Source organism: Lissotriton vulgaris, chromosome 2_1 (genome assembly GCF_964263255.1).
Source record: "Lissotriton vulgaris chromosome 2_1, aLisVul1.2, whole genome shotgun sequence".
Taxonomy (NCBI): Eukaryota; Metazoa; Chordata; class Amphibia; order Caudata; family Salamandridae; genus Lissotriton; species Lissotriton vulgaris.
In genome coordinates, this window is record NC_141687.1 from 407,423,831 (window position 1) to 407,448,827 (window position 24,997).

A 24,997-nucleotide genomic window follows, 5' to 3' on the forward strand; every position below is an offset into this window, starting at 1 on the left:
AGGGAACCCCGGGAGATGCGGAGGACGTTGCCTCAAAGGATCCCTGGAGGTAGTGTGTGGCTGCCTTCAATTGAAATCCCTGTTTCCTAAACCGGTTTTACCAGGAAAGCTGCCTGGTTAGCGGCAAACCAAAACAAATGAGGGATCCAGCAGGGCTGCGCAGTGTCACCATGCGAGTGTCCGGGCAGGGCGCTTTGCTGTCCACCGCCTCGCAGCATAGATGCGCCGGAGATTTCATGGAGAGTGGCAGAGCGCTGACTATGGCCTTCATCACCGCAGAAATGTGCTCACGGGCGCAAAACTCAAACAGTACCCAGCCTAAAGGAAAACAACTTGAGAGGTAAGGGGTTTGCAGAGGAATGGCCAAGGTGGACAAACTGTCCCTTTGGGAGAGAGGGGGCAGGTGCTTTCCTGTCCCAGAGCGTTTGTCCGCGGTTCGACTATTTGCAAGAATTCCTCCCATTACACTGGGTTTAAGCTGCCAATTTAACCAGTGGAGCACGTCAAGATAAAATGCTGTTGAGTCTATTTCTTGACATTACAGATAAATGAACTGTGTTTCGGTGAGAATCGCCCCTCCTGCTACATCCTGCTGTTTCTCAGCTCTCACTGAAAAACTCGTGCTGTGCACTGCTTTGCACGTAAATTTCGTGCAGCGCTGCTCGCCGATTTATCTGAGGCGCCTCGCCTTATATAAATCGGTGTGCACAAGATCACACGCTTTCTCTTTGCCTTCTGGGGAAGCCGGGATAATTAACCGCAAGCCCACTTCTAAAATTAGGCTGGGCTTTTCGGGGTTGGTATGTGCGTGTGGGCCACCGATACTCAGCCCACTCGGCTTCGGGTGCTTTCACTTTCGCCGGTGCTAGCTGCGGCGCCTCCGAGGGGGCGGCATTTCCCGTCTGAGGCCGTGGGAAGAGGAGTCGGATCCCCGGGCGCGGGGACGGTGCCAGGACCCGGGATGGACGCGCGCGCGCTGACCGACGACCTGCTGGCGGTGGGCAGTCTGTCCAGCCGGGCAGCTCAGCTCAGGTGGTATTCGGAGTAGGAGGGCGCAGCGCAGAGACTGCCACCGGGTAAGCAGGGCGGGAAGGAGGGAGGTACCATGCCCCCTGCACTCACACTGAAGCCCCCACCCGGGCCTGGGGAGTTCTCCAAGCAATGGAACCACCTTTGCATTCTGGTGCTTGTGGGTTTAGTTTTCTTGAGGGGCGTCACAAGAAAAATGGATGCTCCCCACTTGGAACGGATCCGAAGAAACACTGAACCAGCGGGTGGGGTCGACACTAGCCCGGGGAGCAGGGTGTGGGACCGTCTTTCTTTAGTCCTTCCAGTTCTCGATTATTGTCTTTTTCCATCCATCCTTCCATTTTTCTTTCTCTCATCTTTTTCTCAGTCCTCTTCCACCAATTCATCCTTCTTTCCTTCTATTATTTTGTGCCTGTCTTTTCCCCTCCTTCCTTCCATCCATAATTCATCCATCCTTCTTTTCTCCATCCGCCCGTCTCTCCACCCTTCTTTCCTTCCTTCCATCATCTGACCTGCTCCCCTTCCTTCTCCATATCCACCCTTCTCTCAGGCATCCCTCACTTCTCCATTGATACATCTGTCCCTCTCTCCTCCCACCCAGCCATCCCTAGCTCCATCCACCCACTCATCTGTGTCTGTCCCTCTGTCCACCCTTCTCTCATCCACCCCTTCAATCTAAACTCTTTCCATTTGTCCCCTGTCCGTCGATCCATCCTTCTCTCCATCCACCTACCCCCCTCACCTCTTATCACCCTCTCCGTCCATGCTTCCCTCCATCCACCTACCTACCTCTCCTCTCTATCCATGCTTCCCTGCAGCCACCTACCCCTCTACCTCTCATCCTCCTCTCCGTCCATGCTTCCCTCCATCCACCTACCTACCCCTCTACCTCTTATCATCCTCTCCATCCATGCTTCCCTTCATCCACCTACCCCTCTGCTTCTCATCCTCCTCTTCGTCCATGCTTCCCTCCTCCACCTACCCCTCTACCTCTCATCATTCTCTCCGCCCATGCTTCCCTCTATCCACGTACCTCTCTACATCTCATCCTCCTCCCCGTTCATGCTTCCCTCTATCCACCTACCCTTCTATCTCTTAGCCTCCTCGTCGGCCATGCTTCCCTTCATCCACCTACCCCTCTGCTTCTCATCCTCCTCTTCGTCCATGCTTCCCTCCTCCACCTACCCCTCTACCTCTCATCCTCCTCTCCATCCATGCTTCCCTCTATCCACCTACCCTTCTACCTCTCATCCTCCTCTCCGTTCATGCTTCCCTCTATCCACCTACCCCTCTACTCCTTATCATGATCTCCATCCATGCTTCCCTCCATCCACCTACCCCTCTACTCCTTATCATGATCTCCATCCATGCTTCCCTCCATCCACCTACCCTTCTACCTCTTATCATCCTCTCTATCCATGCTTCCCTCCATCCACCTACCCTTCTATCTCTTAGCCTCCTCTTCGGCCATGCTTCCCTTCATCTACCTACCCCTCTGCTTCTCATCCTCTTCTTCGTCCATGCTTCCCTCCATCCATCTACCCCTCTACCTCTCCTCCTCCTCTTCATCCATGCTTCCCTCTATCCACCTACCCTTCTACCTCTCATCCTCCTCTATGTCTATGCTTCCCTCATTCACCTACCCTTCTATCTCTCATACTCCTCTCCGTCCATGCTTCCCTGCATCCACATACTCTTCTGTCTCTTATCCTCCTCCGTGTCCATGCTTCCCTTCATTTAACTGAGAATCCCTAAACCAGTTCACCTGCCAGTGCTCGAGCACAGCTTGCTACTTTGCGGCGACGCCTTTGACCCACCTCAGCGTGGACTTCCACTCTCATGTTAGATATCTATGTAAACTCTGTAAAGCAGGCAGATATCTGAATAAGCCTGCCCTTTATTCTTGGCCTCTGTTTTGCAGTTACCACCTTCCACATAATGAAGGCCTGAAGGTCACCACAAAGTCTAAATGTGAACAGATCAGCTGGCTGCAAGGGCCCATTTATATTGTGGTTTCAGATGGGCTGAGAGGATCTGGAGTGCCTGGCGAGTATTTGGGTTAAGGATCTTCTTCGATAGTGTACTGAGCGCAGCCGTTAAACAGGTAAATCATATTTATGTATAGCTCAGGGTAAATGGCATTCAAACGGATGAAAATAATTTCAAATCAGAGCTCGAAAATTAAAATAGGAGTTGTACGTACCCATTGTGACTAATGGGTTATAAAGAGTCCAGCTCAACGTAAATTAAATTCAGCAATATCTAGTGGCATTTGACAGTCACTGGATGGCTATGAAGAAAGCCGATTTGGGTACAGGTTATTCTTGAAATGACAAGAGCATGTGGACAGGTCAGCTGACTGCGTCAATAGCTGTAATGTAAGTTGCTTCCAATATCTTCCCCAACTGGACTTTGAACACCTCATCCGCGCAGAGTTTTTTTCCCCATCTGGATGGCGGTAACAGTCTCACCGCCTGAATCAGTTCCTCTTCTCGGGGTGCACCGAAAAGCACCCTGCGTGCTTTAGCAGACTGTAGAAGTACTACAACAACACCCCCACCTCAAAAGTGAAAGGGCCCCCTGCAAAGTACACCCCCTCCCCAGACCCAGTCAGGAGCTCTGGGGCTAGGCCTCCCTTGGAGCTCAGCTCTCCCCCTCCCCTTCCTCCCATCCCCCCGCACTGTGGTGCCTAATGTTACGTTACGTCACTAAAACCAAGTACCCACGACTAGCCAGCGCATCACCTTTAAGACCACCTAACATCCGGGAGATTAGCAACCAACAAGCTAAGGTACCTGTGGGAAAACTCCACCAGCGTGATGTTTTTTATTATATCTCAAAGATATATTGCAAGTACAAAGTGATGACATCACCTGTCTTGAAACCAAGAAGCCAGAAAAGTGAACACATTCCCACGCGATGCAAGGCAGCCGCGGCCTGAACAAGGCCATAGCGCATAACCGCCCTGTGCATTCCCCCCTTCCCTTCAGAGAGACCCTGAACACACAACCAGGAAAAGCGCGGCTCTTTCAGCCGTCGTTCGTTTACAATCATCCCCGCTGGCCCACAATGTGCGCAGCGCCTTGCTTGCTTTTTGGTTTCATTCTATGCAAGCTCGAAGATACGCAAATACTAATCTGTGCTGCAGGGTTAAAGGTCAGCACTCACAACATACACAAGGGGAATCAGATACAAAGGATCATCCATGGTTTTAGTTATCAGTACAGCAAACAGGCCGGGTTTATAAACGTGACGCTCATGAATCTGAGGCGCTGGCCAGTTGAACCGTTGTTCTTTGTTAGCTGGCTACTGTGTCCCGTTAACATATCAACATGGTGTTGGTGTTAGATGCGCCCACAGTTAATTCTTAACAGGACAACGTGGCAACTCCAAGTATGGCGTCTTAAAGAGTGCAGAGTGCAGAGTGCAGAGTGCAGATTCTGTGGTTGACTCTATGTGTGTGTGGGTGGCTTTGCGTGTGTGGCTCTGTGTGGGTGTAAAATGCAATAGGTCATGCATTTGCGAGCGATTAAGCTATTGGCATTGTAAATGACAATGCCATTTATTTATGATTTAAAAAAAAAAACACCCCCAAAAAAATGTCATGAGCAATGCCAATAGCTCTACCTTTAATATTGCCGAGACCATTGCATTGTAAATGCTTGTTTACACTGTCACCCTGCCTCGGAGACACACATTTCTCAGTCAGTCCCTTCAACGCTCAGTTGGAAGTTGCCAAAACCCATTTTTGAACTTTAGACACGCAAATATCCGGTTGTATATTATTAGATATGTTGAGTAGCCCATCGAGTCTGTTTGTATTTTTCCTTTTGCTTTTCATGTTAAAAATGCGAACTCGAGCAGCGGAAAACCCAGAAAAAACGTGAACAGGCGGACTACTCGCTTGTAAAAAGCTTTCTGAACTTCCTAGTCAACTGCTATTAAACGCGTAAAGTGTATACATGTTGTATGTGGTCGTTTTTAGGGTGTGCAGGCAAAAATGGGGGTAAAATTGGGGTCTGCAGTGCTACACGGTGAGCTCTCCTAGATATCAAGTGTGTGTGTTACTGTTTTAAACACATTTTTGGTCTGGCAATAATTGTCAGTATGGAACTAATTAAGTTCTATCAAGCCCTGTGTGTGTTGAGGAGGGCCCCTCAGTGTTACACATGCTTTTACGGAGGTTTAGGGACCTTGTTGCTTCACTGCTGATTGGGCTCTGAGACGGCCATCCTGCCTAGTTGCCTGTTGTGAATGGGTATAAACAATAAACGTCCGATTATGGTGCCGGTTGGACCTATCCCCCCTCAAGAACACAAAGAACCTACTGATATTTTCTACCTGAAATAGACCATCTAATTTGGAAAGACCACCCTGTGTCCTTCCTGATTTTATTTTCACCTAGTCACTAATCTCAAACTTATACTTTTTTCTCTCCATGCTCACATTTGTCCCCTTGCCTCCTACACCATTTCAACCTTTCAGCCATGCAGGGACCAATTTAGTACCAGGTAAGCATCACACATCTATTGAAATGGGGGTCGCAGTGTGTAGGGCTTGCAGTGTGTGGGGGGGGTCGCAGTGTGTGGGGGGGCTCTGTGTGGGTGTGTGTGGAGGGCTTTGTGTGGCTGTGTGTGTGGGGGGCTTTGTGTGGCTGTGTGTGTGGGGGGCTCTGTGTGGGGGCTCTGTGTGTCTGTGTGTGTGTGTGGGGGGGCTCTGTGTGTGTGGGGGGGCTCTCTGTGGGTGTTTGCGTGTGTCATTTGCGAGAGATAAAGCTAGTTGCATTGTAAATGACAATGCCATTTATTTATGTTTTTAAAAAAACACATAAATAAAAATAATGTCAAGAGCAATGCCAATAGCTCTAACTTTAACAAAGGCAAAACCATTGCATTGTAAATGCTTGTTTTTTTATCCAACAGATCAGTTTTACTACTTTTTGGACTTCCACATTATCAGGTAATGTCTTTCAAGATTGGTAACTGTTGGATGGGAGATCACTGCCTGTCAAGGGGTCATCAAGATTTCCTTTACCAGTCCTTCTGCATCATCTGCACCTTATTTAAAAGCTCTTTCCTCATCATATTGCCAGCTAATATTCCTCATAGCTGCTGTTTCCATCTCGGTTTATGTTTCTCTCTCTTCCTCCTGCACCTACCATAAGGGTTGCGTGGGTGTCTACACTGAACCAAAGCATGAACCTATCCGCGGCTGTGGCACAGTTCAGTGCCATGCAAGCATGCATGCACTCTTCATCAGAATGCCCTACCTGGGTAAGCTTGTCCAGTTCACCCAGCCATGCCCCAAACATCTTGTCCAGATCCTGGTCTTCTTTATCGCTGTCCTCCTCAGCGCCATGGTCCAGCTCTTCATCAGATAACTGTTCCATCTGAAACACAACGGAAGAACGTGGTAAGAACTCTCATCAATGAAAGAGGGTTCGATGGATATGAGTCGAGTCTGAAGATTTTTTAAATACAGTACTTGCTTTAGGGTCATGTGTTGTGACGTTGCTACTGAAAGACATTTCTGTAATATGCATACATAAGCATACTCAAGAAAGCTGAATTATATCTGTGGAATAGAACAGTCTCATTGGATTCATGAAAAATAAGCAACACGTAGTCCAATGAGTAGTGATTTTATAGAGAACAATCAAAACAGCTCTAAAGACTTTCATAGACCATAAAGTACATTATAAAACTAAAATTAACACTGCGTCTTAACAAGTCATTAATATGAAGTGCGGCAGCAAGGAGTTGGTCAAACTTCTGAATTCTCTAACCTCCCCCCAAAAATATTTGTGTACACAGCAGACTTGCTTTGCTCATTTCAGTTTCTACCAAACACATGGACATAAAAAAAATATTTCTCCCCACTAAACCCCAGAACTTAAGAAAAGCCCCTCCCTAGCCCCCCTCCCTTCAATCAAATGTATTTATGAAGAGCAAGTTACATTGTTGCTACTGCCAATTGTTTTGTAGGATTTTATTATGAAGAACTGATAGACCTGACGACTTGGCATAAAATGTGGTGAAGAAAAATAGCAGTTTAAAAAACCCCATTTAAAAAAAACACTTCTTAGCCTCTCACTCTCATATACTTATTAAAAACTGGAATCTTCCGTACACACATTTTTCCACGACAAAAACAATGTATTAACACCTTCTTCCGTACCAAGCAGACAATTTATTGTTATAATCGACGAAAGGATAAGCCGATGAAAACTTTTTAAGCTTATGTATTTGCACTGGTTGCACATGGAGTAAAATTGCTAGGTCTCCTCCGAATCTTGATGATCTACAAAAGGCAAACCTACGTGCTGGCAACCACTGGATAAGCGTCAAGTAATACAAAATATATAAAACGTCTGTCAAGCATATATTTTATGAGACTGCCCTTCCTGTACGGGGCATACCATGATGTTTCTGCAATGGTTCAAAGTGTCTTATGTTATTTGGAAACATCCACTGGAATGGTGGCCTTAGCATTAGTTTGGCAGAAGATGCTTTCATCCATCCAAGGAAGGCTTTCCTTGAAGGATAATGTAAAAATGAAGTGGCAGGCTACAGATATGTGCCAAGGAACAATCAAAGGTCTAACTCATTCAAGGGGTGTGGCTGCTGGAGACTTAGCGCAGTTGAGAGGCCAAGTGCCCACAGTGTGTACATACAAAAAGTGGCGAATTCCATTCCTAACCTAACATTTATACTACTGGGCTACTCAGTTGCAGGTGGTAAACGATCGGGCCTTTGTGATGCTTGAAGAACACTATCAGCGGATAGGAGAGCTATGGAGCCGAGAGACTACTTGGGCCACCTGTATGTGTTGGGTGGTACAACTCATATGCCAACTACGACAGCTGTGGTGGTGCAGATCTGGCAAAGGGCAACAACCGTATTGGGGGGAAGGTGATGTTAGAGACACCCCTCTGGGAATCAGAGATGCTGCAGAGACTGCAGGTAGTCAAGGGAGATGAAAAATTGTATCTCAAAGCTGGGGACATGTGGCACGATGGAGAGAATCCCATTTGTGGAACTCCATCAACAATTTGAGCTGACTGGGGCCAATTTCTCATCTACCTGCAAGTGCTACAAATACTCTGGGACTACGGACTTTTACTAAACGAGGTGGCTGGGGAGACACTTCTGGATTTAGACTTCTAGACTCCCCGCCCCATTAACATGCAATTTCGCAAATCTATGCTACCCTTCTTGACATCAGACTACCCCCTTTGACGCACTGTGGAGCAAATGGGTACGTGAGCTGGGGGTATGGAAGATAATGAATAGGAAAAGGCCTGTCGCTTCCCAGGGAGGTGGCAATATGGGCAGGGTCCCGGCTGATACCACTGAAAATTCTCTACGAGGCATACTTCACAAGGACACGCCTGTTCGCAATGGGGAGGTCCAGTGATGACCTGAGCTTAAGGGGCGTCGACAGAAGAAGTTTCTCATACTCACTCTGTGGCATTGCCCTGCGATAAGAGATTACTGGGGAAAGATAAATGGGCAGATGTCCCAGGTCACTGTTTGTACTCTGGTCCCGACGCCCCACTCGGTGATGCTGGGCATCTGAGGGAAATTCATCCAGAACAGATACGCCTTATTATTCTGTAATGTGGCATTGATGGTGACACCAACAAATGTAAATCGGTACTGGGAGCTGCCACTATCTCAAAAGTGGCTGATCGGGAGATAAATATATAGTTGTCTATGAAAGCCCGCGGCAGACCCCTTCAAATTTGAGAAAGTGTGGGGTTCATGGTGGAATTTGAGGAAAGGTTTGGAGTGAGGGGTGTCCCAGCTAGTGTATGGGTCTAGGTGCCCATTTCTGGAGTGACCCTTACATGGGGTCTCGCCCCTCTGGACTCTTACTTATGTATTGCAGACGGATCAAAATATACTGTGATAACGTAAAAGCGAGGTGACGCGGGACTAAGTGGGTTTTCAGCTTAGGTTTTGTTACCTGTTTGTTTACGCCTAATAAACCGATTCATACAAAATAAAAAAGTGGCAAATTTGAGGACTAACTTCTCCCTTCCCAGTGTGACGCTAGCTTGGAGAGGACAAAGGAGGATTGCCTAAAATGAGAGTGAGGTGAGAAAAAAGTGAAACTGGTACAAATCCTGCCAGCCGGAAACTAGCCCACTGCCTTCCAAGGGGCCAAAGTGGCCCCAAAATGGACAATGTGAGCGCCGCGCAGGACACAGATTACTAAATCAACATGGAGCAGCAACTCAGCTCTTGCACCCGAAGTACCACAGCATAAGGATCCTAGCCGCACATGTCCCTGACATGGAGAAACGGCCATCTGTTTGGGTCATCGAGTGCGGACATTTGTTCTTGTAGACAGCAGACTTTTGAAGGGTTGGTGTCAAGCCACAGGGAGCATCAAAGATAACGGTGTGTGGCCACCAGCAGGATATCGGGTAGCCCTTAGCTGATGAAAGGCCCATAAACCAGGAGACTGTCTCACCGAGGGAGGCAGCTGGCCCCCGGGAGAAAGGAGAAAGCACGTGCGTCGGCGCATACCCGATAAAAGCGAATGCTTATTTGGGTTGAACCTTTCACCTTGCGATGTTCTCACTTTAAACATTTTCAGCCGTTCCTTCCAATGGGAAAAAAAGAATGAAAATCGCGTTAAATTCTAAAAAAATTGTTGCAAACGACACACGAACGTATGCAGTATTTTTTTCCAAGGATGCATTATTAATGATACACATTACAAGAATAAAAATATATATCTCAGTACTTCCGTGTCCTGCAGGAGATTACTACCTGCTTCTTAATAAGAACAAGCAAAAGAGACTAAGTTTAATAACAACAGCATAAGGGTGTGATAGTTCAAAGGACAAAAATACCCTTAAGACCTCTATAAAAATGATTTTGCAGCTCGTTAGCTCCAAAGCTGGCGCATCTCAGCAGGCATGTCATGCGCGCGCAGCCGGAGGTGAAAACGGGGACCTTATGGGTCACGCGCACACACTTCAGCGCCTGCCATTATCTCTCCTCGCACCGGCCTACCGAAGGCTTAGATCGGCCTCGGCATATATGGATCAAACGAGATCACACAGACAGGATAGCAAATGAAAACACGCAAAGACAGCACTGGGATCGAATGTAAGATCCTGTAATGCTGAGTTTGAACAGACATTTAAATGTATTATCGACCTTCAAAAATGATTTTATTTAACGATTTTTCCGAGAAAAAAAATGAAGGGGGAGAAAGGATTAACACACACTGTTCTGAGTGGACGCCAAAAAGATAAAGTTACCTTTGTGGCGATCGCTCTACTAAATTCGGTCTCTTATATCCCCAGCTAACAAGGAACTGGCGCCGCGCACTGGTCAGGGGTACCGCTGGCTTGGGGGTTACCATCAGGATGTGGGAGATCGATATGCATTTCCCCGGGGTCCATAACACGCTGCCTGGAATACTTCGCAAGCATCTCTCATTTGCTTTCGGATCGTGCTATATTTCTATCGAGCCGGCTAGGAACGCACAATTAACTTTATGGGCCCCCCTAGGGAGAGAGTGCAGCGTGGAAGTACAGCAGCACCGAAATGTCAACCACTCCAGTCCCTAAACCTGGAAGATACCTTCTGAAGTCATGGACTACTAGTTCTGGGACTCGTCCAAACACCCAAACAGAAGGGTGAATTGGCAGTACTTGTCCAAGGATCTAACTTTAAATTGACTATTTGGGGGAGGCTCTCAATTGACAAAATTGATGGCATTGTCTAGGAGGGCGTTTCAAGATCCAAAAGCCTCTTACTCGAAATAAGGATTCTCTCGTGAAAAGCATGGGGGTCTGCCCCTTTACAATTCATACTCTAATTTCATCCTGCCTGTAGTAATATCTGCTGCAAATAAAACTTGGAAGGATAGCATGGGAGGCGGAGGGAGGAGGTGAGGTGGGGTGGGGGGGGGGGGGGGGGGGGGGGGGGGGGGACGATAATTGAACAAAAAAATAAAAGACCCTACCTGCTGCTCCCTGCCTGTTCAATCAATCAATTAGGGAATTGTAAGCGCGCTACTCACCAATGAGGTTTTGAAGGCGCCGGGGGAGTGGGGGGTCCGCAGAACTGTTTAGCCTAAGAGCAAGGTCTTGAGGGTCTTCCTGAAGGTGTTCAGGGAGGGGGCACATCTGATGTCTGCTGGTGGCTGCAATGTGAGAGAAGGTCCTTCCGCCTGCTCAGGCTCTTTGGATGCGCGTTGTTTCGGCCAGTGTGAGGTTGGAAGATCAGAGGTTTCTTTTGGGTGTGTGGAAGTTGATTCTGTTGTGGAGGTATTTGGGTCAGTTGTTGTGTAGGCATTTGTAGGCGTGAGTGAGGATTTTGAAAGTGACTCTTTTCTCCACGGGGAGCCAGAGAGACTTTGTATGTGTTGACTGATGTGTTCGTGTCTGGGGATGCCGAGAATGAGTCTGGCGGCGGTGTTCTGTATTATCTGGAGTTTGCAGAGTAGGGACTTTTTGATGCCGATGTAGAGTGCGTTTTCATAGTCCAGTTTGCTGGTGATGAGTACTTGGGTGACTGTCTTCCTTGACTTAGGGGGGATCCACTTGAAGGTCTTGCGGAGGGTGTTGAAGCAGCCGGAAGTGACGGCCTTGACATGTCAGTTCATGGTGAGTGATGAGTCGAGTACGATGCCGAGTCAGCACGGTCGCTCCCCCCATGCTCCCTGATCCCAGCTCCTGTTGACGATCTGGCCGAGACTACAGAGCTGTAACTGCATTAATTTAATTAATTCCGCCTTGCATTGTGCTTATCTATTTTCACTCCGCCTCGCGCTGCTTTTATTTAATTAATTCCGCCTTGCATTGTGCTTATCTATTTTCACTCCGCCTCGCGCTGCTTTTATTTAATTAATTCCGCCTTGCATTGTGCTTATCTATTTTCACTCCGCCTCGCGCTGCTATTATTTAATTAATTCCGCCTTGCATTGTGTTTGTTTGTTGATTTCAGCCTCGCGCTGTGTTGGTTTAATAAGTTTTTCCTTTAGCCCCCGGTGCCCTGTGACCCTCCATCTTGTTGTGTGTCCCCTGGCCCGCCCCTCCTCCCTGCTACCGCCTCCCAGCTGCTGCCCCTCCCACCCACGAACAGAGTGCTCCCTACCTCCTCTGACGCGCTGTGATCACCTGGACCTCCTCCAGCACGGTCGCTCCCCCCATGCTCCCTGATCCCAGCTCCTGTTGACGATCTGGCAGAGACTACAGAGCTGTAACTGCATTAATTTAATTAATTCCGCCTTGCATTGTGCTTATCTATTTTCACTCCGCCTCGCGCTGCTTTTATTTAATTAATTCCGCCTTGCATTGTGCTTATCTATTTTCACTCCGCCTCGCGCTGCTTTTATTTAATTAATTCCGCCTTGCATTGTGCTTATCTATTTTCACTCCGCCTCGCGCTGCTTTTATTTAATTAATTCCGCCTTGCATTGTGCTTATCTATTTTCACTCCGCCTCGCGCTGCTTTTATTTAATTAATTCCGCCTTGCATTGTGCTTATCTATTTTCACTCCGCCTCGCGCTGCTATTATTTAATTAATTCCGCCTTGCATTGTGTTTGTTTGTTGATTTCAGCCTCGCGCTGTGTTGGTTTAATAAGTTTTTCCTTTAGCCCCCGGTGCCCTGTGACCCTCCATCTTGTTGTGTGTCCCCTGGCCCGCCCCTCCTCCCTGCTACCGCCTCCCAGCTGCTGCCCCTCCCACCCACGAACAGAGTGCTCCCTACCTCCTCTGACGCGCTGTGATCACCTGGACCTCCTCCAGCACGGTCGCTCCCCCCATGCTCCCTGATCCCAGCTCCTGTTGACGATCTGGCCGAGACTACAGAGCTGTAACTGCATTAATTTAATTAATTCCGCCTTGCATTGTGCTTATCTATTTTCACTCCGCCTCGCGCTGCTTTTATTTAATTAATTCCGCCTTGCATTGTGCTTATCTATTTTCACTCCGCCTCGCGCTGCTTTTATTTAATTAATTCCGCCTTGCATTGTGCTTATCTATTTTCACTCCGCCTCGCGCTGCTTTTATTTAATTAATTCCGCCTTGCATTGTGCTTATCTATTTTCACTCCGCCTCGCGCTGCTTTTATTTAATTAATTCCGCCTTGCATTGTGCTTATCTATTTTCACTCCGCCTCGCGCTGCTATTATTTAATTAATTCCGCCTTGCATTGTGTTTGTTTGTTGATTTCAGCCTCGCGCTGTGTTGGTTTAATAAGTTTTTCCTTTAGCCCCCGGTGCCCTGTGACCCTCCATCTTGTTGTGTGTCCCCTGGCCCGCCCCTCCTCCCTGCTACCGCCTCCCAGCTGCTGCCCCTCCCACCCACGAACAGAGTGCTCCCTACCTCCTCTGACGCGCTGTGATCACCTGGACCTCCTCCAGCACGGTCGCTCCCCCCATGCTCCCTGATCCCAGCTCCTGTTGACGATCTGGCCGAGACTACAGAGCTGTAACTGCATTAATTTAATTAATTCCGCCTTGCATTGTGCTTATCTATTTTCACTCCGCCTCGCGCTGCTTTTATTTAATTAATTCCGCCTTGCATTGTGCTTATCTATTTTCACTCCGCCTCGCGCTGCTTTTATTTAATTAATTCCGCCTTGCATTGTGCTTATCTATTTTCACTCCGCCTCGCGCTGCTTTTATTTAATTAATTCCGCCTTGCATTGTGCTTATCTATTTTCACTCCGCCTCGCGCTGCTTTTATTTAATTAATTCCGCCTTGCATTGTGCTTATCTATTTTCACTCCGCCTCGCGCTGCTTTTATTTAATTAATTCCGCCTTGCATTGTGCTTATCTATTTTCACTCCGCCTCGCGCTGCTTTTATTTAATTAATTCCGCCTTGCATTGTGCTTATCTATTTTCACTCCGCCTCGCGCTGCTATTATTTAATTAATTCCGCCTTGCATTGTGTTTGTTTGTTGATTTCAGCCTCGCGCTGTGTTGGTTTAATAAGTTTTTCCTTTAGCCCCCGGTGCCCTGTGACCCTCCATCTTGTTGTGTGTCCCCTGGCCCGCCCCTCCTCCCTGCTGCCCCTCCCACGCTCCGCCCCCTCCACCATCCATTTATGGCCAATGCCCCCACGCGCAGCGTCCACGCGCTACGGCCACGCCGAAGGTGCGCCAAAGGTAAGCCCGTCTACGCCCGTCCGCGCCTGGACCGCGCCCAGCGCCAGTCCCCCTGCCCCTCGCGCTGCCCAGCCACCCCGCATTACCTACGATGCCGCCGCCCTCCTAGCCCTTAACACCGGTCGCGCCCCCACTTGCGTCCAAGCCGCTCCTGGACACACCCATGGACCTTTCTCCTGCTTCTCCTGCAGATTCAGCGGCACCGACAACATCTCCGCCACGACCACACCACAGATCCCCGACCCCAACCACCTACAATGCATCCTCCTCAACACCCGCTCGGTCCACAGACACGCCATTGACCTGTGGAATCTACTAGACACCGTCTCTCCAGACGTCGCCTTCCTAACAGAAACATGGATGAACGCTTCCTCCGCCCCTGACATCGCCATCGCTATCCCTGATGACTATAAGATCACACGCAAGGACCGCACCGACCATACAGGAGGAGGAATCGCCATCGTCCATAAGAAATCCATCCGCATTTCCACCAGCTCCGACGCCAACCTCGCTAACTCCGAACACCTTCACTTCCAGATCCACATCGATCCCAAGACAACTCTTAGAGGCACCCTCCTCTACAGACCACCAGGACCCCGCGCAAAATTCAGTGAAGACATCACAGATTTCATCACCCCACACGCGCTCCCCTCCAAAGACTACATCCTTCTGGGAGACCTCAACTTCCACCTTGAAAAGATCAACGACCGCAACACCGCCACCCTCTTAGACAACCTCGCCAACCTCGGACTTAAACAACTGGTCACTTCCCCCACCCACATCGCAGGTCACACACTTGACCCCATCTTCACCTCCAGCAACCATGTCTCCTTCAGCCACACTACGGATCTCCTCTGGACTGACCACAGCTGCGTTCACTTCACCTACAACAAGCCAAAACCCATCATCCACCTCCAACCAACTCTACAAAGATACTGGAACAAAATCACCACGGATCAGATCTCCACATCGCTCCTTCTAACCTCCCCAGCCCTCTCTTCTAACGCCAACGAAGCCGCCTCTAACCTCACCCTTTGGCTATCCAACACCGCTGACACCTTAGCACCACTGAAAAAACGTCAACACAAACTTGGAAACAAGAAGGCCTCATGGTTCAACGATGATCTCAAGAAGTCCAAGAAACTCTGCCGCTCCCTTGAAAAGGCCTGGAAAAAAGACCCATCCGCCAGCAACAAGGACACCTTCAAAAGCGCCACCCGTACTCACCACCAACTAATCCGAAAAGCCAAGAAAACAGCATTCAAGGACCGACTTGACAACAACGCCCACAACAGCAAGGAACTTTTCAACATCGTCAAGGAATTTTCCAACCCCTCAGCCAACTCCAACGACATCACCCCCTCTCAAGCCCTCTGCGACTCCCTAGCCTCTTTTTTCCACAACAAGATTGCTGACATCCACAACAGCTTTGACAACCATTCCGGAAGCCAACCCACCCTACCATCTGCTGACCATCTTCCCCCCGTAAACACCCTTAACGCCTGGAACCCAATCTCCACTGAGGACACCACCCGCCTGATGAATTCCATCCACTCTGGATCCCCCACAGACCCATGTCCTCACTACATCTTCAACAAAGCAGACTCCGTCATAGCTCCGCACCTCCGAGACGTCATCAACTGCTCCTTCAACTCCGCTACCTTCCCAGAAGACTGGAAACACGCTGAACTCACCGCCCTTCTGAAAAAACCAACAGCAGACCCCACCGAACTCAAAAACTACCGCCCCATCTCGCTTCTTCCATTCCCGGCCAAAGTCATCGAGAAAGCCGTCAACAACCAGCTCGCCGCCTTCCTCGAAGCCAACAAATCACTCGACCCCTCACAATCTGGCTTCCGAGCCAAACACAGCACTGAGACCGCCCTCATCGCAGCAACAGACGACATTCGAACACTACTGGACAACGGAGACACAGTCGCCCTCATCCTCCTCGACCTTTCTGCAGCCTTCGACACAGTCTGCCACAGCACCCTTCTACAACGCCTCAGAAACATCGGAATCCAAGGAAAAGCACTGGATTGGATCACCTCGTTCCTCACCGGAAGAACCCAGAGAGTCCGCCTCCCACCATTCAAGTCAGAGGCCACTGAAGTCATCTGCGGTGTACCTCAAGGATCCTCACTCAGTCCCACCCTCTTCAACGTATACATGAGCCCCCTCGCAGCCATCGCCCGCCAACACAACCTCAACATCATCTCTTACGCGGATGACACTCAACTGATCCTTTCTCTCACCAAGGACCCCAGCACCGCCAAAACTAACTTACACGAAGGAATGAAAGAAGTCGCCGAATGGATGAAACAAAGCCGTCTGAAACTGAACTCAGACAAAACAGAAGTCCTCATCTTAGGTACATCCCCCTCTGCATGGGACGACTCCTGGTGGCCGGAAGCCCTCGGAAAAGCACCCATCCCGACAGACCACGCACGGAACCTTGGCGTCATCCTGGATTCTTCACTCTCAATGAACAGACAAGTCAGCGCCGTATCCTCTTCCTGCTTTAACATTCTTCGCATGCTCAGAAAAACATTTCGCTGGATCCCCTCCGAAACAAGGAAAACAGTCACCCACGCTCTAGTCACGAGCCGACTGGACTACGGAAACACCCTCTACGCAGGTACCACCGCTAAACTCCAGAAGAAACTACAACGAATCCAAAACGCCTCAGCCAGGCTTATATTAGACATCCCACGCAACGAACACATCTCTGGTCACCTCAAAGACCTCCACTGGCTACCCGTCAATAAGAGGATCACTTTCCGACTGCTCACCCACGCACACAAATCACTCTACGACATCGGACCAGATTGCCTCAACTCCCGACTGTCCTTCTACACCCCCTCCCGCCAACTTCGCTCTTCCAGCCAAGCCTTCGCCACTGTACCTCGCATCAACAAGACCACCATGGGAGGCAGATCCTTCTCATTCCTGGCTGCTAAAACATGGAACTCACTTCCCGCTTACCTTCGCCTCACCCAGAATCACCTAGCATTCAGAAAGCAGCTTAAAACGTGGATATTTGACAAATAATCCTCCTCCCCTTCCTAAGCGCCTTGAAACCCTCTGGGTATGTAGTGCGCTATACAAATCTCTTGACTTGACTTGACTTGGCTTCCGAGGGCGGTCGGCCACCACGTGCTGTCCCATGCAGAAGGAGTGGTACCGAGGACGAGGACTTCGGTCTTCTTGGCGTTGAGCTTCAGGCAGCCGTTGGTAATCCAGACTGCGACGTCTTTCATTCCTTTCTGGAAGTTGAGTTTGGCAGTGGTGGGGTCTTTGGTGAGGGAGAGGATAAGCTGGGGGTTGTCTCCATAGGATACGATGTTGAGGCAGTGTTGTCGGATGATGCCTGCGAGGGGGGCCATGAAAATGTTGAAGAGGGTGGGGCTCTGGGATGAACCCTGTGGGACTCCGCAGGTGATTTTCGTGGGGTCGGAGAGAAAGGGTGGGAGTCTGATCCTTTGGCTTCTTCCGGTGAGGAATGATCAGATCCAGTCCAGAGCTATTCCTTGTATGCCTGCGTCGTGTAGTCTGGTGACTACTGTGCAGTAGGACACGGTGTGAAAGGCCGCTGATAGGTCGAGTTGCATGAGGGCTGAGGTTCAGGAGTGTGCGGATGTTGTCTGTGGCAGCAAGTAGGACGGTCTCTGTGCTCTGGTTGCTTCGGAATCCAGATTGGGACGGGTCGAGGACGCAGTTCTCTTCAATGAATCTGTTGACTGTTTTCTCTGCAACTTTGGTTGCGAAGGGGAGGAGCTAGATGGGCAGATATGTCTTGAGGTCGGTGGGGTTAGCTGTGGGCTTCTTGAGCAGAGGTCCGACTTCTGCACGCTTCCAGTCGTTGGGGAAGGTGCCCGTTTTGAAGGTGGTGTTGATGGTGCGTTGTAGTTGGGGTGCGGCCGCGGCTGCGGCTCTGTGGTAGATGTGAGGGGGCAGTGCGGGCCCCCGAGTGGCTGCTTTTCATGGTCGAGGCAGTGTCTTCGGCCAAGATCAGTGTCCAGTTGGAGATGGTAGGCAGGCTGGTGTTTCTGGGGGGGGGGGGGGCATCTGTGGTGCCTGGTGGATGGTCGATTAAGGTGTCGTAGAGGTATTTGATCTTGAGGTGGAAATAGGTTTCAAGCTTGTCGCAGAGGTCTTGGGATGGGGTGGTGTCTGTCGCTTCACTGCGTGGGTTTGTGTATTCTTGAATGACACTGAAAAGTTCCTTGGAGTTGGTGGAGTTGGACAGGATTATGTTGTGGATGAAGTTCCTCTTGGTGGCTCTGATCTGGTTGAATGGCATGAAGCTGATGGGTAGAGGTAGCTGTGTGTGACCTCAAACTTCCTCTGCTCCTGCACCTTCCAAGCACCCTCACCCTCTAAGTTAAGTAACACAGAACTGCTGTCTGGGGTGCCTAGAAGCATATAGCGTTTAATGCAAAGCCCTGAGATCTGGAACTGAAGAGAAGCTGCCTGCAGGCGTCTGCTGTTAAATTCTTGTGCATGGTGGCCATGACAGTAGGGGACAGAGGCTCTGATGCAATGCTCTGGGCATCTAAAGGTCTGGTGAGCGGATACATCTCAGCTGTTTCCACAGTGTTCCTCCACCCAGTGAGCGCCTAGAGTCATACGCTCTGGTGAATCAGCATGATCCTCCACCCCCAGCTTAGAAGTAGGCAGGCAGTGAATGCCAGCAGCAGACAGCTCTGAAAGGCATGCTGTGTTCTCTCACTATGGGAGCCTCCTATGGGCTTGGAGTCCTCATCAGTAGCCCCCGTCTTGTTCTTAGGTGACGAGCCATGATTACAGGCAAAAACATTCAAGTGCAAACACTAAACAGATTGTCATTGCAGACATCTGATTGGCAGCATTGGAATGAAGTGTGGGCATAAAAACACCCAGGAACCTGCTGATAAAATCAGACATGAGTGTAAGGAAAGGTGTCTACAGTAGATCAGATGTTCTTATGTGGTAGCGTCACCTCCTTAGACTAACTGAACTAACTGGACACACAGGGGGCGGGGTCAAAGCACTGCTGGCAATATGGGCCCTTGTGCACCAAACAGCACACAAGCAGAGCAAAGGCTGAAAGAATGCATCAGACCAGAGGAAATGTTCGCCTCCTGACAATGAGGAGTAACAGATTTGAGACAAAGGATGTGGCCTTACTTAAAAGAAATGGTAAAAAACTTAAAACAACGACGGTGTTCCTGGAAATCCTACGTAATGAAAACCTTACAGAATATGTATGCTGGTGAGTGCTGGAAACTAATGTTAGAGTTGGTATGGTGACTGGATGCCACAGCAGCCAGAATCAACAAGCTGGAGGAAAAGGCTAAGAAGTTTGAGACCAGCACATGCCACTTAAAAGCGAAATCCAACAAAGAGAGCACAGTCCATCTAAAAATAGGGATAATGCGGGAGTACGCCAAACAAGAGAACACATATAAGAATTTGTGGGATGCCAACTGTAATAAAAAAAGCTGGCATTGTTGATTAGCTGTGTGCCTTTTGCATTAGTCATCTCATCCTGCGGCAGTCGAAGTATTTAGATCCATCTTGTACTGGGTGCCATATGGAAGTTTGGAAAAGGAGGGTCGCCGAGCTGTTTGTTAAATGTATTATTGAAATACTGATAACATAAATGTGTTGTAAATTACTAAAATACTACTAAACTACCAAGTGCAAAAATGTAATGGACTATTTCCTGTCTAAATATCCAGTGTTGATTGCAGTCTGGAGCTCTTTTCTTTTGCTTCCAAATCAACAAAAAACACGAAACAGTTTTTGACAAGTTGGGAAAAACATTGAGAAATATTCTTTGCAGAGGCTTCGATCTTTAAAAAACATACCAGGTCGTTCTATGATAGCCAATATAGGGATGCTTAGGTTGGTACAGGAATTGATTTTTCCCAGAAACCTACACCCAAGCAGCACTACTTACAGTGGTCTTTACAGGACCGAGCCGCCACTTGAGGCACCAGTAAAATCTGTACGGCGTCGAGGGTGACTCAATGCAAGTGAAATGTCGGTCCTGACTGATAATGTGACCGATTCTTCCCCTGCCCTGTCGACCTTCCCAGGATGCCTAGATGCCAGTCCTCTTCTCAGATGATCTCAGGAGAAGGGCCGCATACAAATTGTAAAATCATGAAAGCAAAGCGGCAGTAACCCCAGCCTGGTTAAATCTGACTTTATCCCAAGCCTGGGGGTAAAGTTGCAATTCTGAACAAGCAATAGGCACATTGATGTCTGTCACACTATCTAAACAAACATGGCGCTCCAGTGAATGCTACAGTATGGCCGTGGCGTGCATATGTTGGCAAGATGCTGACATGTTGTAAGAATGCTTACTGTATTATCTCCCAGCCGCATCAGCTGGATTCTGTTTTCAATCACCACAGTCAAACAACACGCACTTTATTCAAAAGACAGATGTATAGGATCACGTTATGAGGTTACTAAGGACCCCGAAGGTCAAGCTGCAAACTCAAAGTCCATTTAGAAACACGCACTGTCAAAGCCATGACGTTATGTGTCGACTGCCTGCCTTTTGGCTTTGTCATGTTTTTTGCAAAACTTTATAGCCAGGGAAACTGCTGAGCCCTGATCAATCAAAAAAATAAAACTTCACTAAAAGCACAAATTGCCATATTATTCCCTGCCACTTAATGGAAGTACTTTAGGAGTAAACGTACTCCTTGTGAAAGGGCAGAATACTGTCGCTCACAGGTGAAATTATCCAAAGGCGGCTTTGGGATTACAAGTGGTCGTGGAGGAAGAAAAATGTGAAAGACTCATTAGCAGGCCAAGGGATGAAGACATCCGGCTGAAAGTCCTTATATTGAGCATACAATTTTAGTAAAATCAAAAAGATACAGCAATGCAACACCAAAATACCAAGATTGTATTTTGGTGATCTTCTATTAACACAACACATTTCGGTCAAAGGAGATAACAAGAAGAAAATTCACACCATTGAACATGAACACATCACAGCTTCAGATGTGTGTCTGTCTTAGGGTCAGCAGAGGACTCCATATCACCAGGAAAATAGTTTCCAGTATACACTTCTCCTTTCAGCACAATTACAATCCGACACCTACTTCCAATTAGTTCAATGAAGCTGTATCAGAACAGCGGCTCCCAGAATGCACGAGTTTGCCAAAATGGAGGCCCAGTACAATGCATTTATAGAAGGCATAGGTGAAATTTTAATTACGCCGCAGTAATGTTGCACTACTCCTTTGAAATTAATTATGCCCGTTCCTGTAAGTAGCCTACCAGAGGAAGAACAAATATAGCGAGTGCAAGACGCTGCTGGATTTTGCTGTTTGCGTTATGTTGCATTTAGCGCTATTTACTCAGCACAGAATACATCCTCAGGTCCATTCTCGACATGAGATTCATTTTGCACCAAGAGAATAAATACTGGGTTACACACCAAGCTTTTCCAGTTAATCTTCCGTAAATTTGCTGCAATTTTTACATAATTATGCAACAGCAAATTATCTAAGTTACATCCAACCCAAATTTATAGAGGCGTGGAAGCACCAGGTGAGGCAGAATTGTAGCGCCTGAAGCAGTTACCCTCCACAGAAAAGTGCCTAGTGGGCATAGTGTTTTCACAAACTGATTCCAACTTAAAAGTCATGAACTCTGCAAGATCATTTAACACAACTGAATGTGGTTTATAAGTTTCAACAATAAAACCCAGCTAAAGTTAGTAGAATATAGATAAATGTTGTTACATGGTAAAAGAGTGCTTGATGCGTCTTGGGGCGTGGCTTGGGCGCCGATGGCGATGGTCGCCTGAGAGCTCGGCTCCGGGACTGAGCCCGGGATTATCCTGAAAATCGGAGGCTGCGGGGCACCCCAGACCCCGCATTCTGGTGAGCGTGCCGACGGCAACCTGCCGGGGCCCCTGGTGGAGCTTGGACGAGGGTTGCTCCGAAGTAATACCGAAGTTTGCGGAGTTGCGGAGTGCGACCCAACATGGCGCCCGGACTCCTTTGTCCCCCTGGTCGAAACTACTGAGTTGAGGGGGTGCCGCGGGTGTCGACTGGCGCCCGGCTTCGCCATCCCCGGCTGTTCTGGACATTGGGCATTTGCTGGATTGGACCTTTTGCAACGGATTTGCACTCGGTTGGACGGCCGGACGGGTGCCCACGCACTGGAGGGCACCGGGAGCGGACGCCCTATGATCCAAGCGGTGGCCCACCTCGCGACTCCGCAACTAGCTACGTCTTCCTGGCCAGTCCACCTACATGGGAGGCGCGACACTCTGGCGCCACAGATCATCCGAGGGAGTTGGTGGCCCTCACCCCGGGGCTATAGTGGGTGAACGGGTCTGCCCGACCCGGCGACGGCTGTCTCCGCCCCCTCATCGGTGCCCTCGGACGCCGTGGCGGTGGCGTGAGCCGAAGCGGCGGAGTCTCCACAGGCTCTGGAGAAGGAGGTCGCCCATACCCGAATTGAGGACAAGCACCCGGGAAGGTCGTGATCGACACCTGTACACGGAGACGCCTACTCCGGGACCCTCACGGAGTGCCCCTGGAGGCATGGGGAAACCTAGAGGAGCCAAGGGATCCACCCAGACCACCTCGGACTCTGAAGCCCAGGACAAAGAAGAGCATGGGGACCCAAAAAGTTCTGGTAGCGCGCCGATGCAGCAACAGTTCGACCGTGTCCTAGAGGCGATAGAGGCTACGAGATCGGCCCTCCAACAGGACATTGCTCAGGTGGCGACGAGCCTGGGCCTCCTCAGGGCGGACCATGGCAAACTTTCAGACCGGGTCAAGGAGGTGGAGGGCACGGTGAAAACTTTGGAGCCGGCGCAGCGAACCTTGGCTGCGACGATGAAGGACGCCCTATCCCGAATTGAGACTCTGGAACGGAGGGCGGAGGATGCGGAAGGCCGCAACAGGAGGAACAACATCCGAGTGGTGGGCCTGCCGGAAAAGATAGAGGATGGCGACATGGTGCGATACTTGGAGACCTGGCTCCGAGACACGGTGGTCCCGGAGGGTCTGTCCTCCTTCTACACTCTGGAACGGGCCCACAGAGTCCCAGCACGGCCCCCACAGCAGGGACGTACCCCGAGGCCGGTGGTGGCGCGGTTGCTGCATTTTCGGGACAGGGACTTAATCCTCAATGATGCCAGGCACAATGGCCCGTTCCAAGTAGCGAACAGTCAGGTGAACATTTTCCCTGATTACACCTACGAGACGCAGCGCAAGCGGTTCTCCTTCCTAGCGGTTAAGCGCGAACTCAGGAGCGAGGGCATTCAGTATTCACTCCTATATCCTGCAAGGCTCCGCATCATTGTCGATGACAAAACCCAGTTCTTCGACACCCCGGAGGAGGTCTGTGACTGGCTCGAACTATACCGGACAGGGAAGGATGGTTTTGGCTCCTCGTCCCAACAGGCAGATGAGCCGGAACAAAGGAGGCGATCCAAGAGGGTCAGGAATCGCCGCGGCCGCACGGGAGGGCCCTCGACTGCGGAGACATCATCGGAACGGAGGGGAGTGCTGGAAGTACTGTCGGAGCTGTCGGGAGCAAGGGATGAAGCCATCGAGGAGGAAGAAACCCCGGGCGCTGAGGGAGCACCATCGGACTCGGAGGATTCAGTGGCAGATAGTACCCATACACCGGTGATCACACCGAAATCGGTGGAGGACCTTCTAGATGGACAAGGGTAACGGGGTATACTGCCTTGTTTTGGGTGGGGGCCCGGCAGGGGGGAGGCGGTTGCCGTCCTTTATTGCTGACAAAGAGGGAGAGAGGGTTGGGGGGCCTCTGCTTTTGCCCCGGAAGGTTTTGGCACTGTTTGGGGCTTGTTATAGTCCTGGTGGCCTGGGCGACGAGGGCCCACTGCCTCCGCCCAGCCCGCACCTGGCCCATAAGGCCTTCCTACGGTGGCGGCCGTAGGATTAGTGGGGGTTCTGGGGTTGATGAAAGACGAGGTTTGGATGGGATCTAGATGGTGCAGTTTGGGTCCTGTTCTGGGGTGGGTGGGGGGGGCTTGGTTGGTTCTTGGGTGGTTTGGTTTTGGTTGGGGAAAATGGCCGCCATCAGCGCTGGGAGGATTGACGCCTTTTCTTTGTGGGGACCCGGATGGGGGGACTGTGCAAGAACAATCTGGGACAATGGCTGATGTTGCTAACTTGAAATGTGTTACTTGGAACGTGAGGGGGCTTCACACTATGTCCAGGCGCCACAAGGTCCACGCTTATTTAGTGCGTAGGGGAGTGCAAATGGCGCTGCTGCAGGAAACTCATCTGAACAAGGCGGAAGGGGCGGCGCTTCAGCGTAGATGGCGGGGGCAGGTCTTTTCCACGTCGTACTCTGCTTATGCCAGGGGGGCGCTAATATGGATCAGGGCAGGGGTCCCCTTCCAGGTCACGAGGACAGTGTTGGATCCAGAGGGGCGTTTCGTGGCCATCTCTGGCACTCTAGGAGGGAGGGACCTGAACGTTTGCTGTGTATACGCTCCTAATGTAGACCAGACTGCCTTCCTTTCCAGGTTATCGGGCTCGTTGGCCCACTTTTTCGCTGGGCCCCTCCTGTTGGGGGGAGACTTTAACTCCGTAGTGGATGTGGACATAGACCGCTCGCATCCCCCGCTCCCCGATTCCCCGGTCCGTCGCACGGCTAAGGGTCGTCAGGATTGGCAGACCCGCTGGGGTTTGACGGACATTTGGAGGGCGCACCACCCCGCGTCTAGGGATTATTCATATTTCTCGAGCCTCCATGAGCTGCATGTCAGACTAGATGGCTTTCTTGGTTCGCCCGAACTGGTTTCGGCAGCGGTCAGATCGGAGTA

General features: G+C 49.9%; 1 protein-coding gene across 4 annotated transcripts in view; it reads right to left on the reverse strand.

Annotated features, from left to right (window-relative positions):
* Nucleotides 1–24,997, reverse strand: part of RAPH1 (Ras association (RalGDS/AF-6) and pleckstrin homology domains 1) — a 403,562-nt gene that overhangs the window by 187,046 nt on the left and 191,519 nt on the right. For all 4 annotated transcript variants that reach the window (XM_086955298.1, XM_086955299.1, XM_086955297.1 and 1 more), the window contains exon 2: nucleotides 6,299–6,418. In XM_086955298.1, the coding sequence (XP_086811424.1) occupies nucleotides 6,299–6,418 (120 nt within the window). The remainder of the gene's footprint in view (nucleotides 1–6,298; nucleotides 6,419–24,997) is intronic.